This window comes from Sturnira hondurensis, unplaced genomic scaffold (assembly GCF_014824575.4).
Source record: "Sturnira hondurensis isolate 20B ecotype Veracruz unplaced genomic scaffold, ASM1482457v3 Scaffold0018728, whole genome shotgun sequence".
Lineage (NCBI taxonomy): Eukaryota > Metazoa > Chordata > Mammalia > Chiroptera > Phyllostomidae > Sturnira > Sturnira hondurensis.
The window spans coordinates 4,238,794-4,256,803 of NW_028091359.1; the positions used below are offsets into that span (position 1 = coordinate 4,238,794).

Sequence of the window (18,010 nt, forward strand, 5' to 3'; positions counted from 1 at the left end):
ACATTGATTTCTTATCTCACTATTTGAAAGAATTCTTATACTTATCAGATGCTATTCTTAAGTCAGTGAATGGCAACTCCCTCCCATTTTCCCTGAATTTTGGGGAGGGGATTGTCCCAGAAATAGTGGGTCTAATGTTCATCTGTTTGTCAGCTTCTGTAGCTAAATGGCAGCTCTACCCAGAGGTCCACTAGGGATTGCAGAGATGGGGACAGGAATTGAGCATGATTCATATTCAGTTATATCACATGAAAACATTATTTTCTCCTAACAGTCAAGTGAGAATAAAGACAGTTTATAAAAAGAACATAGTCAGGAGGGGGGTGCTGTTTCTTCTGCACAGTGATTTGTTTTAGTTTATTAAATATAGTCATTGTTGAAATAAATTAGTTTATATATTTAAAAACTCTAATAGATACAAATACTTTTAAATGCCAATGATTGATTAGGTTAAGTTAAATGGACCCTCCAACAATTTATCTTTAAGTAATTAAGTCTCTTATTAGAAGCCAAGAAAAAAATTTTAAACTAAAACATTAGGAATTAACATAACAGGTGAAAATAAACAGAAGCTAAATATGTATGACAACATATGGATAATATAAGATGGGCCTAATGAGATTAAGGATTATATTGGTTGGTATTCATTAAACATCTGGCAAGAATATAATCTTTTTTAAAATAGGTTTTTAAAAAACTTATTATAGAAGTATTTGAAGTTAGCTGAGCAAAAGTTGTAGGGCTAAGTTAAAAATAAACTATACTATCACCTAAAGATATCTTCTATCAACGTTCTACAAATTTATTTCTATATTTTAAATGTATTTTAATTACAAAATTGGGAACTCAATGTATCTAGTATTTCCTTGAATGTTAACTATTCTTTTAAAACAATTTTAAATGGTTGTTTTTGTTTCTAATTGCAAAATACATGATATTATAAAAATTTGGAAAAATAACCCAAAAGTAAAGAGATCACAATTACCTAAAATTCAACTAGCTAGAAATAACTAAGGTTATTCAGTTTATGCTATGTAAATAACTTGTACCCTGCTTTTTTCAGTCTAGACATTACCTTAAGTTCTTTCCCATGCCTGTAAACACAACTATACACTGTGATTTTTAATGGTTCCATATTTCATTGTATGACTGGTTTTATAGTTTAACTCTCCTACTCCACACTAATTCCTCAGTACGGATATTTAACAATGTCTAAGTTTTCAGTATTATGTGTGCTGTTGCAATGAACTTCCTGAAGACAACTTGCTAGAGGCCTGCAAACAAGGCAACCTGAGGAAAAGGGGGACCAAGAAAACATAACGTGACAGATAAAATGTTTTATCAGAAGCAGGAAGAGAAACAGTTCCGAAAATGACCTAAGGAAATTAGACTGGGTCTAAAACAAATATAAATATACAGAGTTGGTTTCTTCTTTTTAAAATCAAAACCAGATAAAACACTGTTTGATCCAGCAATTCCACTCCTTAGTTTACAGCAACTCTATTCTTACGTGCCCCAAACTGGAAACAACCCAAACGCCCTTTTGTGGGTGAATGGCTAAACAAACCACGGTACATCTGTGTGAAGGAACACTACTCAACAATAAAAAGGGATGTCTGATACATGCAACAACTTGGATGAGTCTCAAAGATATAGTTATACCAGGTGAAGGAAGCAAGCCTCGAAAGGTTACAACCTTCTCTCAAAGAAACACCCACAGGACGGAGAACAGATGGGCAGGGACCAGAGGCTGCAGACACAGGGAGTGCAATGGCAGACAGCGTGAGGGAGTTCTGGGGGGAGAGGCAAATGTTCTGTGTCTAGATTTTAGCAATGGTTACATAAAACTATACCCCTGCTGAAATTCATAAAACTGTACACCAGAAGAAAGTCAATTTTACTTCATAATAATGAACAGAAACAGAGAAAAAAATCTTATAATACACTCTATTATTCATATTTGGAGTATTATTCATTCTTTAAGGCACTACTATGTAAGGTGATTGATAGTCATGTGCTCATTAAGGTTTCCAAAATTTAACTAGGTATTATTTTTTCTTCCTTACCTACAAAATTGTTGTCCTTCCACAAGTGTTTTAAAAACTAAATTCAAATCTGAAAAAATTAATTTCTCAATATCATCATAGTTATTGAACAGATGTCTGATGATAAATGATAGCTTGCCATTTGAAAAAAATTCAACATCAAAAACTATTCAAGACTGAGAATGAGGAATTGAAACTACAACCTTAGCTTGTTACCCTAGTGTAACACTTCTATACGGTAGGGTCTTCAGTTCAAAACAAGCAGATGCCTGTTTGTGACTAAAATTGTGGGATTCTACATTACTTTTTTAAACATTTTTATTCGAGGTTGTCTGCCAATAGAGCATGAGACAAAAAGCTGCTACAACGTGTGAATGGTGCTGTCAATGTGCCTTTCGTTGCCACTGGAATCACGACTTCCTTCTCAGGCCAACCTCAAAAATCATCTCCGTGGAAGGGAAGCCAGAGACAATAGGAACACTGTGTTTGGCTAAATGATCACAGGAGCGATCTGTCCCAAACATAATTCAGTACAATTCTGACCTTTTCAGAGCCATACTAATCTTGTGACCTGTCATCAGGTCCCTTCCCCCAACTCGGTCAGCAGAATAACATCAATTTTTACAGGTGTGCTACTTAAATAAAGCCAGGTTCCCACTGCAATAAGTTAGGAGTCAGGTAATGTCAGAACTAATGTTCACAGATTAATATAGCTGACTCATCAATAAACTCCTTACCAAAGAGTTTAAATTCCTGCAATGCAATCCTCTTCAATCCGCTGGCTTCTAGCTCTGTCCTTACCATCTGAAAAGTCTGCCTCCACAGAAACAGAGCTGATGCTGCCAAGCTCCTGGCAACAGCCTTCGAAAACCACTGTTCTATATTTAACTAGTCTGACCTATATGCAAGTGCTCATCTCTGTCAGCCTGGATGGGCCAGAATCACAGAGGTAATGCTTTTCTTTATTATGTAACACACATACACCCTCCATGGGGTCATTAGCTGAGCGTACCAAGCCTTTTCTGGATGTAAGAATTGAGAAAGGTATAACTGAAAAAGCTGGCTATGATTAACACCTACCTAGAAACTCTCTCCAACTCAATTTTATCATTAATAGTGTCATATTTAAACCATCTGCAAGTTTATTTATAAAGATTAATATCTCATGACTTTTTTCCTTTAGATTTTATTTATTTTCAGAGAGAGGGGAAGGGAGAGAAACATCAGTTGCCTCTCGCACACTCCCAACTGGGGACCGGTCTGCAACCTAGGCATGTGCCCTGACTGGGAACTGAACTGGTGACCTTTCATTTCACAGGCCAGCACCCAATCTGCTAAGCCACACCAGTCAGGGCATAAGTTTCTTTTTTTCATAGACGTCTTCCACAGACCAAAAAGAAAAATATATTAAAATAAAATAAAATAACACTCATTTCATCTGACAATTACCATACAGATCCACTGGGTTTTTTAATAAATCTTAAGCTATATTATGCTACTTCAACATTCTAGAAATTATGTCATCAGTATTCATCAATTCTCAACTACGCTAAAAAAGATGAAAGAAAAGAGAAGTGATGAAGCTGCCGAGAACAATGCAAGAGGGAAATAAATATCACTACGGCATCCATCCCCCAGTTTTCTCAGTGTCTGTCCAAAGTACCACATCATCTTTGGTGGAGACACCATCCACCAGCCTTGTCGCCTGATTTTAGTTTTAACTGAACACAGCTGAGAACTCAGATGTTTTAAATTCCCTGGCCATAATGGCAGAAACAAACAGACAAAGAAAACCGATAAAGATACTTCAAAATTGCACGAATCGGAAGTTAAATGCACAGAGTGAGACAGCAGCACTGGAGACTCTAATGAAGATGGTGAGATTGATCACTAAGAGTAAAACCTTGGACTGTGTGCCTTCAGATGAGGACATTCTACGCAAGTTTTTCTCAAACTCAAAAATGAGTGAATATATTTGTAAGGCCAAAAAGAAAACAATATGACATTTTTATCCAGTTACTTATTCACAACAAGTCTTCAGTGTGCTATACTGTGACAAGAAACTAGGCCGCCTCCTTTTTCTAAAAAGACACACGGAATTATTTTGCCATCTTTTACTTCAGCTGTGCATCAAAATTTACTTGTTGTGGTTTCTAAGGAGACACATGCTGCAGGCAGGCACTATGGAGAGATGACCAGAAGAAACAGGTGACATAGACATAAAAAAACTGGATTGACCGTTCTAAAAAGTGTATACAAATCTAAAAACAAAAATGTTTTGCAATTTATTAGACATGTAAGTGAAACTCAGAAGCAGTATACACAAGCTCACGCATGACAACTGATGAACAGCTGAATTAGAGAATTACATTCAAAAGCTCCTGCCCATTTTGGGCATGTGTAATATGTCTTCAAAACCAGGAAAATATGGAATAAAAATTTGGTTTGTTGTATTTAAGCTCTTATTAAATATTTTAATAGACTTCTACTTCTCTTTAATCTTGCATTTGTAAATTATTTGTAAAATAACTAAAATAATTTTTAAAAAGTTCTTTCAATCCAGACAGTAAATGGTAATGACTATTTTTCTTGGTATACTGAGTGTTAAAAAGACACTTGAAGCAGAAAATATGTGGTACTAGGGATCAACTGTATAACTGAATTGGTTCCCAGAACTGTCTGAAGAGTTTAGATCAGTTACTGAACTTGCACCATACACCAGGATCCATGCCTGCTAGAACCAAAGTGGTGGAAAAGGCTGGAGATCTGAACATGACCAAGAACTTAATGGGACATAGAGAAGCAAGGGAGAAAACCCTCTAGTGTAAAATGGAAATAATTCTGTGCTCAACAAGCAGACTTGAAACATTAAAAGGCTGCTATAAAGACAATATTAAACATTTATTTTTACTATCAACAAAAATCAGAAAAAGGAGGAAATAAAGTAGATTAGATTTGGTAAATCTTAAGAGAAAATATTAGATGCCAGGTTGTTTCTGCTTTCTCTCCCATTACAAGTAGGGCAGCAATCAACATCTTGATACATGTCACTTTGTGCCAAGTTCAAGAGTGTTTCTCTGGGATAGCTGTCTTGAAATAGGGCCATGGGGCTTATGCATCTTCATTTTCAACAAATGTTGTCAAATTAATCTGCAAGATATGACCCACTAGGTATATTCTAGATTTTACTATGACTAGTAGGGTATGAAGCCCCATTTCTCTACAACCTCACAAACTTTTGATGTATTAGTCTTTGCAACTTCCACCAGGCTGTGCATAAAATAATGTCTCTCTCCTTTTCTAGTCCTCACCTGAGGACATTTTTTTTCATTGCTTTGAGAGAGAGAAAGGGAGAGAAACACTGATGCAAGAGAGAAGCATCAACTCCTTACCTCCCACATGGGCCAGGACCAGGGATCAGTACTTGAACTGAGGATCAAATCTGCAACCTAGGTATGTGCCCTGAATGGGAATTAAACCTGCAACCTTTCAGTTTTAAGACTTCCAAGCCACACTAGCCAGGAATATTTCTTTTATTACGCATTTTCCTGAGCACCTTTCATTTGCTTATCTTCAGTTGGTTTCTTCTTCTAAGAATTGCCTTTCATATTTTTTGCCAGTTTTTTAAAAATTGTAGTATTTGTCTTTTTCTTATTTATTCATGATCTATTAATTGAATTTATTGGGGTGACATTTGTTAATAAAATCATATAGGTTTCAGGTGTACAATATATAACACATCATCTGTACATTGTATTGCGTGTTCACCATCTCAAGTTGTCTTATTCATCATATAGGAGCTATACAGAGAATTTATTATAGAAGATGCCAATTCTTTGAGAATTACATTTATTGCAAATACCTTCTCCAGTTTGAGATATTTGTATTTAGTGTAATCTGTCAAACAGAATTTTCTTCATATTAATGTAGCCAAATTAATGTTTTTTCTTTTGTGGATCTGATTTCTGTATCTTAATAAAGAAATTCTTCCCTAGTCTCAATTCTTAAAGCTTTCTGCCTATTTTCTTTTAAAAATATTTTCTCTTCTAAGTTTTGTTTTTGCAAATCCATGTTGTGAGACAGAGACAGCATTTTATTTTTTATTTTTCAAAAATATTTTATTTATTTATTTTTAGAGAGAGGGGAAGGGAGGAAGAGAGGGAGAGAAACATCTTATGTGTGGTTACCTCTCACGTACCCCTCACTGGGAACCTGGCCCACCACCCAGGCATGTGCTCTGGCTGGGAATTGAACAAGCAATCCTTTGGTTCACAGGCTCGCACTCAGTCCACTGAGCCACACCAGCCAGGGCAGCATCTTATTTTATTTTTTTAGAGAACCACTGATCTCAGCATTCAAAGAATCATCTACTCTTTCTCCTCTGATTTGTATAATACTTTCACTCTTCATACAGTAAGCTCTTCCTGAGTTTATTTTGTTTCCTTGGTCTGTTTTTGCATAAATATAGTACCCTGTCTCAATTATTATAACTTTCCAGTAAATCTGGATATCTGATGACAAAAGTCTTCATTACTCTCCAAAATTTTCATAGCTTTGAAATTTTCATGGCTTTCAAAGCATCAAAAGAAAACCAAACAAAAACAAAAGTCCAAGTTGTCAGATTCCAAAAGTTCCTCTTAGACTTGATTGAAAAGGCACTGAATTTACAGAGTAATACAGGCAGAGCTGTCATTTTTACGATGTTGTCAGTATTCCACATGTAAATATTTTCTATTTTACCATTTATTAGCTCTCTAAAAAATTTTATTTATTCATTTTTAGAGAGAGGGGAAGAGAGGGGGGGAAACATTGATACTCGAGAGAAACATCAATTCGTTGACTCTTGTATGGGCCCTAACCGGGAACAAACCTGCAACCCAGGCATGTGCCCAAACCAGGAACTGAATTGGTGACCTTTTGTTTGCAGGACGACGCCCAACCCGCTGGGCTACCCATGTCAAGGCAGCTTTTACAAAAAAGATTTTCAAAAATGTTTATAATTTTTTCCCTTTAGCTTCCCTTTGAGGCTTAATTCTAGGTACCTTATCTTAGTTACTGCTGTAAATTTTTTATTAAAGTTATATTTTCAATATCTTGACATTTTTTTTCCTTGTCTTGTTATTCCCTTCCTGCCTTCTAAATAATCTGAATTTTCTTTATTCTCTCCCCACCTTCTCCTCATACTTTGGAAAAGTTTGAGAGCTATACACAATTTTCACATATACATCTGATCTAAAGTTGTATATTAATTAACATTACTATCTTCTTCCCTAATAATACTATCTTCTTCCCTAATAATACAAGAATCTTATAAAAATTTATTCCACTTCTCATGTGTTTTATTCCATACCTCAGTTCTTAAGAAACCATATTGACCATTGTTATTGTTCTTTTATACAGTGAATGCTTCTTACACTTATCTCTTTTAAACTTTTCTGTTATGAAGTACGGCATAGAGGGAAAATTCACAAAACATGAATGTATACCTTACTGAATTGTCACAAAATGAGCACCCACATAACCGGAACAAGAGCCCTCCACCATTTCCCGTAGGAAAGACAATCTGATTTTTATGGTAGTTATTTCTCAGTTTCCTTTATACTTTTACTACCTAAGCACACAATGCCAAACACAACTTTGAACTGTATATAAATGGAATCATCCAGGAAGTATTCCTTCTTGTCTAGTTTCTTTTGTTCAACATTTATTTGTGAGATTCACAAGTGTGTACAGCCATCTTCTGTTTATTTTTATTCTTGTGTAAATACTTCTATTGCATATATACAGGGCAATTTGTCCATTTACTGGATGTAAAATTCTAAGTTGACCATTTATTCTCTTTTAGCTCCTTAAAAATGGCATTCAGCTGGCTTCTGGTTTCCATCGTTTCTGTTGAACAGATAGCCACCAGCTAACTGCTGCTTATTTGAAGGTAATCTTTCTTTATTCTCTAGTTGCTTTTGAGGTTTTTCTGTTTTTGTTTTGTTTTCAGAAGTTTACTGATGATTAACCATAGATGTAAACTTCTTCGGTATTTCTCTTGCTTGAGGTTCATATCACTTCTGGAATGTATGGACTGATGTTCTTCATCAGTTTCAGAAAGTACTAAACCACTTCCTCTTCCAATACGGCTTTGCTCCATCATCTTCCTCCTGACTTTCTGGAACTTTAAAGATTTCTCATGGTGTTTTCTATCTTTCTTCATTTCATTCATCCTTTGTCTCTGGTTATTCTTGCCTAACATCTTTCAGTGCACCAATTCTCTCTTCAGGTGTGTCTAACCTATTTAAACTTATCTACTTGAGTTAATTTCATTTCAGTTACTAAATTTCTCATTCTCATAATTCCTATTTGACTTTTTCTTAGTTTCCAGTGCTCTGCCAGCCAAAATTCTCAATCTTGTTTGAGATTTTCAAATTTCTCAATCTTTGCATGTGATAAGAATAGTTATTTTAAAAGTCTTTATCTGAGAATTCCAATATCTAGAGGCCCGATTTATATCATCTCTTGTTTCTTTTTCTTATTGTGTCTGACTGCTTTTGATTATACACCAGGCATTTCATTTCATTTGCAAACTACAGAAATAATTTGAGGCCTTGCATGATATTACCTTCCTCCAGGAAGTATCTACAACTGTGCCAGATGCCTGGGGACACTAATGATTTAGGAAGCCTCAATCTAATTTTAGAGAATGTCATGAATCGAAGCCAACCTACAGCCTCTTTGACAGCATGTCTACTTCTAGTTAACCCTTGCTCCTAAGGTGTAGCCCTTTAGGGTCCCAACTCAAAATGAGGCATGTTCATCAGGGGTTCCCTTTTTGTGGGCCAAACCCTCTACCCTCCACCCCTGTTCTCCCCCTGGCCTATCAAAAGGGCAGCATGGCTGTGCAGCAGCTAACTTCAGCACTGGCCAATATCTCCAGAAAACCAGTGACTGTTTTTTCCCTTAGCCTCCATATACCAGGGCCTTTTTCTTTGAGCCTCAATTCTTCTTCTAGATCTTGTAAGCTCTCTGATGCATTCAAGCAAAAAATAAATATTTTGTTGAGCTTTTCTGGTAATCTTCAGTGGCAGACATGATTCGAGTTACCTAATCTGCCACTACCAGAAGCAGAAATTCCAGATTCTATCTGTATCTTCAGATATTTCGTTGCTCACCACTGTTTCTTGCATCCACTGTTTCCTTCTGGGTCCAATTTCCTCCAGTCTCAAGTATTGTACATCCTCCTTCATACTCTTCCCACAAACTTCTATGACTAATTTTACTAGTCTTTGCTTGAAAAAACAAAAACAAAAAACCTGCCTTCTTTATTTCACCTTTATTCCTGAATGAGAATTGAACTGGGTATAAAACTTTCAGTTGACAGTTATTTTCACTTGGCACCATGAAGATCCTGTTCCACTGTTTCCCGATCTCTCTTGCTATCTCTCTTGCTAAAAAAGTTTGCTGTCAACATAATGGATCTCCCTTTGTATGTCATCATCATATATTTTTTGCTGATATTGAGATGTTTCTCTCTTTCTTTTACATGTTCCAGTTTCACTACAATGGGTCTAAAAATAACTTTTATTTATTCTATCTGGGCTCATGGTGCTAATGAATATGAATATTTATGTGCATTATCAATTCTAGAAAATTCTCAGCCATTCTATCATTGAATATTGCTTATACACTATTCCTTGTATTTGGACTTCTCATTTTAACTGTTATCTTAACTTCTCTTTCATATTTTCCATCTGTTTCCATCTGTGCTACACTCTGGGTGATTTATTTAGATCTATTCTGTTTATCACTTTTCTCTTCAGCTATCACTAGTGGCATATGTTTAATCTGGTTGCTGAGCTTTAAATTTTGATGATAACATTTCCCATTTGTTGAAGCTATGTTAGCTTCCCTTATGAGAACTTCTTGTGGCCTGGGCTGTTGGAGTACTCCCTGGGGTACTCCTGTGGTACCATTAGTACAGTATTCATTTTAAAATTATTTTCTCAGCTTGTGGGCCCCAGACCATAGATGGGATGCGTGTATTTAAAAAAAAAATCCTAAGCATTAATCGAGGATCCATGGTTTAGAATTGCCATGAGAGATTCCTCAGCTCCTAATTTAGAACCCAGGTAGACAGCTAATGTTCTTGTTATTTCTCTGTGAGGACAGGCAGATATTTTCTAGTCTATTCTTTTCATTGAGGACACAACCTCTTTGAAGATTCCAGAGCCTAGTCCATACCTTCAGTGAGTCCAAGGACTCATTTTCTGTCCTCAGTGGGTGCTAAAACCCAAACTCACACATTACTGAAACCGAAGCTTCAGCTCATATCTTTACCATTCTAATTTTCAGAGTTTTCTTTTCATTTCCAGAGATCTCCTTTTCTTCCCTGAGAACTCAACGATACATTTAAAATGATCTGTTACATTTTCCCAGCATGCGAAGGGGTTTGGAGAAGGAAGGTTTCCAAGTTGCCTAATCTACCATATTGCCAGAAACAAAAATCCCATGGCATTATTTTTGAATCTTCTGTCAATGAAACAAATATGCAATATTAGTGAATTAGTTTGGGCTTCTCAGTGTAACAAACAAAGATACATCCTTAGTCACCTGAAAATATATAGGCACACATGTAAATCTATGTATCTAGACAGATCTAGATGGAGATGTCTATTTACCAATCTACCCAGCTAGCTATACAAAGATTAATTACAAGGAACACAATTAGAGTGGCTGACAAGTCCCAAGATCTGCAGATCTTTCTGTTCTATTTGGGTCTTCAGCTGACTGGATGGAGCCCGCGCACACTAGGCGGGGCAACTGCTTTCCTCAGTCTACTGATTTAAATGGTGATCTCACCCAGAAATATCCCCCACAAACACACTCAGAATGATGTTCAACTGAATGTCTGGGCACCCTGTCAGGCCTAGTCAAACTGACATAAAATTAAGCATCACAATAAGTAAACTCTGGTTTTATTTTTAATTAATCTTATTTTTTTCTAAGACCTAAATCAAGCTTGCCTTTGAGACTTACCAACTCATACCAGTCAGTCACTCTACAACTGAGCTGGCTTTGTGGTAAATAAGTTAGCTTTCTGCACATGGACCTAACATAAATATAATTCTACAGGTCCCTTTATGGATTTAATTTCTCCCTTTCCCAAAGGATGAGTTCAAATCTCTGGAAGTACCACGGAAGAAAAGCATCACCTGAAAACATATTCATGATCCGTTTCTGGAAAACTTCTGGCTTACGCAGTCATCTGTCTTTGTATTACGAACATGTGGGTAACGATATCTGCTCGCAGCATGGAAATCCCCCATAATCCTGGCTGAGTGACATAACTTGGTACTAAATGAATTTTACCTTCCAGTTTTTCAAAATATAGATTGTACGAACAAGTCTTCTACCATAACTCTGGGTTTCATTCATAATAAACTTTTACTGAATTACACTTAAATGAACATTACCCTCCTTTGCTCCTCTTCAGCATCAGCGAAGAGTTTGCGAATGTTAGCCTCTGACTCGCCCACGTATTTATTGAGAATCTCTGGCCCGTTGACCACCTTGGGCTCTCTCGCATTCAACATCTTGCCAATCTGCCGAGCCAAGAGAGTCTTACCACAACCTGGAGGCCCATATAACAGGATGCCTTTAACGTGTTTGCAACCTAAAAAGGAAAAGAAAACGTCTTGTATCAACTAACTAAAATCCAAGTAAGACATCTAAAGGAAAGTTTTCTTTCTTCTTCGTATGCACATTATGAAAAATACAGTGATGCCATTAACTTACATTACTATCCAGGTGTCACGAATAGAACAAGAATGAACAAGTGAAGCTCTTTTTTAAAAAAAATTCAGAAACAATTCCCATACCAGTACCAATATTTGAGAGCAAAAGCTGCTGATTAAAGGTCTTTGGAAAAGTATATTTGAACTACCATTTAGAAAAAATACTTTTAACTCTGTCTCTTTGAACTAAATACCTAATTAGAAACTATTACTTATTTTTCATTATTCTTTACTTTTAAAGTCAGAGGAGAAAAAATGATCTGTCTTTCGGTGAATTTAACCTAAGACAAATCTATTATGATTCAGTAGGCTATGGAAACTCTATCTTAGTCATAAGAATCACAGGTCTACTCATCATACAGATATTTACTGAAAGACAGTTGGATGGTATAGAGCAATCCACAGGATCCAGATGGATATTACAAACTTTGTGGATAAAGTTAAATGTTCTACCTCATGTGACTAATGCCAAGTGAGGCACATGCCTCCTCAGAGCCACCCTGATGAAGTTCCAAAAGAAACTTCTTTTCTAGACAAGATTGCTTAATGCCTTAAAGACATCATTAATAGCAAAACAGCAAGACTAATGATCTAGATGTCCCAGGATTTCTTTAGCCAACTCTACACAAGCATTTTCACAATTTCTTAAGATTAGGATGACCTGTGGTTTCTGTTTACTCACTCTAGGAATTCTCACCTTTCTCTTAGTTTCACAGTGCACATGCATGACTTTTTAAATGAGTTTTTTATTTCTCCTGTACCAAAAAAAAAAAAACACCCCACACTGTGAAATAATGAGTTATTAGATTTCAGTGTTATACTAAAAATTACAGGTGAAAAAGAAAATCTCTGGATCTGGAATATAAATTGTATGGTTTAAAAAAACAGTGTGTTCTCACTTGGAATGAAAGCCTTAAAAGTTACATCTTTAAGAAAAAATTATGACAATACATTTAAAAACTCACATAAAAGAAATCGTAAGAAACAACTAACTCTACTAGAAATTTTAGATTCTGAGGAGGAAGGCTCTTTGGGTTGCCAGTAAGGTTATTACTTCTATCATTATGCCAAAAAGAACTCCCTTTTAAATCACTGAGAGCAATGAGACCTGTGCTTGTGGTAAGCCTTGTAGAGACTAGGGGAACTTAGTGGAAACCCCTTGAAGGCTTAACTCTTCACAGAAAATTGCTGTGCTAAGAACCATGGCACAGTAAAATGTCTTTGCCCTTGGCCCACCCTTCAAGCATGAGTGACAGGGAGATAAAGGGAAAAGCCTTGAGCTTCTCTAGAGGTCTATCCCACCAAGCACTGCCAACATCCGAGTCACTGGGGGGTACTGATGAGGACCTTGGAACCTGCCTCGTAATCTTCCCTCCAAGCCAGCAGCTACCATCATGATTTGAAACTATTCCTATATATAAACCACCTGCAGAGGCAAGTGATGATGGTTATGAAACAGGTAACAGGAGAGGGGCGCCAGAAAGAAGAAAATGATTTGCCGAGTACTTATAAAGTACCAGGCCTTAGCCTCATCTCCAGTTTCTTAACTTTCTCCAAGTTTATCAACTTCTTCCTAACCACAGTTCCTTCTACATTAAGCCATACTTTCTTTCAAGGACTCTCAACTCAATGGCAATTTTATATTCCTGGAGTACCCATCCCGTACACCCTGAACACAATACGGCTGTATCGGCACCTACACACTGGCCACAGAACACAGCCAGAGATTATTAAACCACTGTGCTGCCATGCTCACAATTCCATGCAGTTCACATTCAGTTCTACTCTCACTGCTTCCTCAATATCATGTGCTATCCTTTACTTATTTTTGTTAGTTATCTCCCATTCCCCTTAGTAATTATCTGGATGCTCACTGTTCTTCTCAAGTGCTGTTCTTAAAGATGACCTACATTCCTACTTCACTTTAAAAAAAAAAATACTATGGTCTTACTTTAGCTCCCTGATTCTGTATGTACAAATTTATCTGCAGACACACCCATTCTCAACAACAACATTGGTTCTCAAAGGACGAGTTTCCTTCCTCTCCTCCAAGGTTTAAACTGCAATCTTTTGTGTACAGACCTTCTTCTTTTCCATTAGACTGTGAACTATTCAAGGGCAGCTCTTGTCTCCACAGTCCCAAGTTGCAAACATGTAGCATAATGCCTAGCATATAATATGTACTCAATAAATGGCTGAATAAATAAATTGTGGATCCCTTTCCTAAAAAAACTCAAAGAAAAATAAGGAAGAGAAGACCATTTTTAAAATTTTATTTAAAGTTCTTAATATATAGAACGGTGTTTACTTTCATTAGTTGAACTAATTTAAATACCTAAAAAACACACTTGCAATGAGTGGGACTTTGCAAATTTACCTAAGCAAACCACATAACATAACATCTTAACACTGTTTTTATATGTGGAAAATGTTCAGTTAAATTGACTTAGATCTTATAAAATAGCTAAACAATTCACAAAATATTATCCTTAAGTCTGAGAGAGAGAAAATGCATTTCCATGGAACTTACTATATAATAAACAGATCTCTCAAATGACAGAATCTATTCAATGTAACATCAGTAGAAATGCCACAGAAGCTCTGGTGTGCATTAGAACTATAATACTTTTAGGATCTCAAGAAAGCACATCAAAATATACACTGACATGTGAAGATTTTCAAAATCCACTTCCACAAAGGAAGCAGTTACTTGAATAAGCAGTGGAAATGAGACTTTGTTATTACTCATTATTATAGCCTATTCTGACTTATTAAATAAGCATTGGTCTCTAATTTTAAGTGAGTCACTTATGGAATCTCATAAGTGATTCCATTCAACAAAAGTGTATTAAGCTCCTGTTTGGACTCAGCAGGAAACTAAGTGTTAGGGATACAAACGTGAAAAAGGCCATCCCTACCTGCAGGGCATTCCTGGTTTGTAGGAAAGACAGAAATAAAAATAGATTATCTACAATATAATATGACATTATCAGAGATATGAATGGAAAGTTTCTGGAACCTAGCCAAGAGAGACTTGATTCTATCAAGGTGATGGCAGAAAATTAGGGATGGACACAGGGGAAGAGGAAACATTCAGCCTGGGCCTTGAAGGGTAGTAGGGTAGTAGGAGGTTCGTGGTTGAGCAATGGAGAGGAGATGGAATCCCGTAGAGAGACTGGAATGATCAAATGCACAGAGGTATGGATATAGGAAGCCATGCTCTCAAAACAGCCAGCAGTAACCTATTGTGCCTCAGCCTTGGAGGTGAGGACAGGGGAGTACCTGGAGATGAGTCCCACAGGTTCTCAACTACGAAAGACCTTGACACCATGCCCAGAGGTTTTTAACACATTTCGTAAAAACCCCGAGGTTTTTAATCAAGGAAGGTACACAAAAAGATATGTGTTTAAAAACCAAGTCTGGATTTTTAAGTGGCCTGTCAAGATGACAGCACGGGCAGACATGCCTCTGCATACAACCACATCAAAATTATAACTAAAATATAGAACAACTATCAATCAGAAACATCATAAACCAAATTGAATGGAAGTCTGACAACTATGGAATTAAAGGAAACCACATGCACCCTGACCCCACCCAGCTGATCCTCCACGGAGGGTGGAGGTTGGTGGTAAGCGGTCACAGCCAATCCTTGCAGCAGACTGGCCTGGGTGAATCCCCCCCATTGACCTGCCAGTGGCAACCAAGACTCAACTACAAAAGGTGGGTGTACTCAGCCCACACGAAGGGCGCACCTCAAATACCCTGCTTGGGTGATAGGGGAGGCTATGCCACTGGACCCTACAGGACACCTACTACGTTAGGTCACACTACTAAGACACGGAGTCAAAGTATCTGTACTTAATACATCAAAACAAATGCAGGGGGGCTGCCAAAATGAGGAGGTAAAGAAACATGGCCCAAATGAAAGAACAGGCCAAAACTCCAGAAAAAGAGCTCAATGATATTGAGATAAGCAATCTATCAAATGCAGAGTTAAAAACTGGTTAAAAGGATGTTTGAGGAACTTAGTGAGGACCTCAGCAGCATACAAAAGATCCAGTCAGAAATGAAGGATTCAGTTCTTCCAAGATGGAGGCGTAGGTGGAAACACTGTGCCTTCTCCCACAACCAAGTTAAAAAAAACAACAAAGTTTTAGTAAACAAAAACACAGCCAAAACACAGAAAATTGAACTATAGGGAAGTCTGACAACAATGAACCACTCAGCCAGACTGGTAATAGGGGCAGAGTCTGAGGCGGAGCAGGGTCAGGCAGGAAAGATCCCCCAACCCAGGCATGCAAGCAGCTGTGGGCAGATCCCAGGTGTGGGGTAGCAACAGGTGGACCCAGAGAGGGTGCAAGGCGGCAGGCTGACCGCGGTCACACATTCACTTGTAGATAGACCAGCGAAGGAGCGAGCAGTGAGACAGACTGTGCAGGCCCCAGTGGCAGGAAGCAGCACAGGGGACTGCCATTGCCCCTTCTGACCCCACCCCCGACATACAGAGTCACAACCCAGCGACTGAGTTGCCCCACCCCGGTGAACACCTAGGACTCTGCTCCTCATAGGTAACAGGCACGAACAGACCAAAACATGGCTCAATAACACAAAGCCCCAGAGCCGATAATTCTAAGTGACCAAGAAATAGACAATCTCTCAGATGCACAGTTCAAAACACTGGTGATCAGGATGCTCACAGAACTGGTTGATTTTAGTCACAAATTAGAGGAACAAATGAAGGCTAAACTAATTGAAATGAAGGGAAATGCATAGGAAACCAATAGTGATGGAAAGGAAACTGGGACTCAAATCAAGGGAGTGGACCGGAAGGAAGAAAGAAACAACCAAACAGAAAAGAATGAAGAATCAATAATTCAAAAAAATGAGGAGAGGCTTAGGAACCTCCAGGATAACTTTAAACATTCCAACATCCGAATTATTGGGGTACCAGAAGGGGAAAAGGAATAGCCATGAATGAAAAACTTATTTGAACAAATAATAAAGGAGAACTTCTCCAGTCTGGCAAAAGAAATGACTTCCAGGAAATCCAGGAAACTCAGAGAGTCCCAAAGAAGTTGGACCCAAGAAGGAACAGACCAAGGCACATCATAATTACATTAGCCAAGATGAAAATGAAGGAGAGAATCCTAGAAGCAGCAAGAGATAAGGGGACAGTCACCTACAAAGGACTTCCCATCAGACTGTCAGCTGATTTCTCAAAAGAGACCTTACAGGCAAGAAGGGGCTGCAAAGAAGTATTCCAAGTCATGAAAGGCAAGGACCTACATCCAAGATTGCTCTATCCAGCAAAGCTTTCATTTAGAATGGAAAAGCGGATAAAGTGCTTCTCAGATAAGATCAAATTCAAGGAGTTCATCATCACCAAGCCCTTATTCTATGAAATGTTAAAGGAACTTATCTAAGAAAAAGAAGATAAAAAATATAAACAGTGAAAGGACAGCAAACTCACAGTTATTAACAACCACAGCTTAAACAAAAGCAAACTAAGAGGACAGCTAGATCAGGAGCGGAACCATAGAAATGAAGATCACATGTAAGGTTAGCAACAGGGGAGTGGGAGGAGGAGAAGGGGGGAGAAGGTACAGAAACTAAGTAGCATAGATGGTAGGTAGAAAATAGATAGGGGGGAGGGCAAGAATAGAATAGAATCTAAAGAACTTGAGACACATGGTCATAAACTAAAGGGGGGAATTGGGGAGGGGGTGTGCAGGGGGGAGGGGAATGAAGGGAGGGAAATAGAACAACTATAATGGCATAATCAATAAAATATAATTTTAAAAAAAGAAATGAAGGATTCACTAATTGAAATAAAGAACAATGCACAGGGAAACAGCATAGTGGATGAAACTGAGAATCAAATCAATGATTTGGAACACAAGGAACCAAAAAACAAGAAAAAGAGAATCCAAAAAATGAGGGTAGTATAAGCAGCCTCTGGGAAAACTTCAAGAGGTCCAACATCTGCATCATAGGGGTACCAGAAGAAAAGAAAGAGCAAGAAATTGGAAATCTATTTGAAAAAGAAACAAAGGAAAACCAAGTTTTCTAATTTTGTGAAGGAAATAGACACACAAGCCCAGGAAGAGAGTGTCTTGACACACAAGTCCAGAGCGGACCCAACAAGACGGACCCAAAGAGGACCACACCAAGATATATAAT

The 18,010-nt window shown here is 37.6% G+C and overlaps 1 protein-coding gene across 2 annotated transcripts in view; it reads right to left on the minus strand.

Moving 5' to 3' along the window:
• The window catches only part of NSF (N-ethylmaleimide sensitive factor, vesicle fusing ATPase), a 139,392-nt gene that overhangs the window by 55,843 nt on the left and 65,539 nt on the right, over window positions 1-18,010 (minus strand). For both annotated transcript variants that reach the window (XM_037069717.1, XM_037069718.1), the window contains exon 9: window positions 11,507-11,706. In XM_037069717.1, the coding sequence (XP_036925612.1) occupies window positions 11,507-11,706 (200 nt within the window). The remainder of the gene's footprint in view (window positions 1-11,506; window positions 11,707-18,010) is intronic.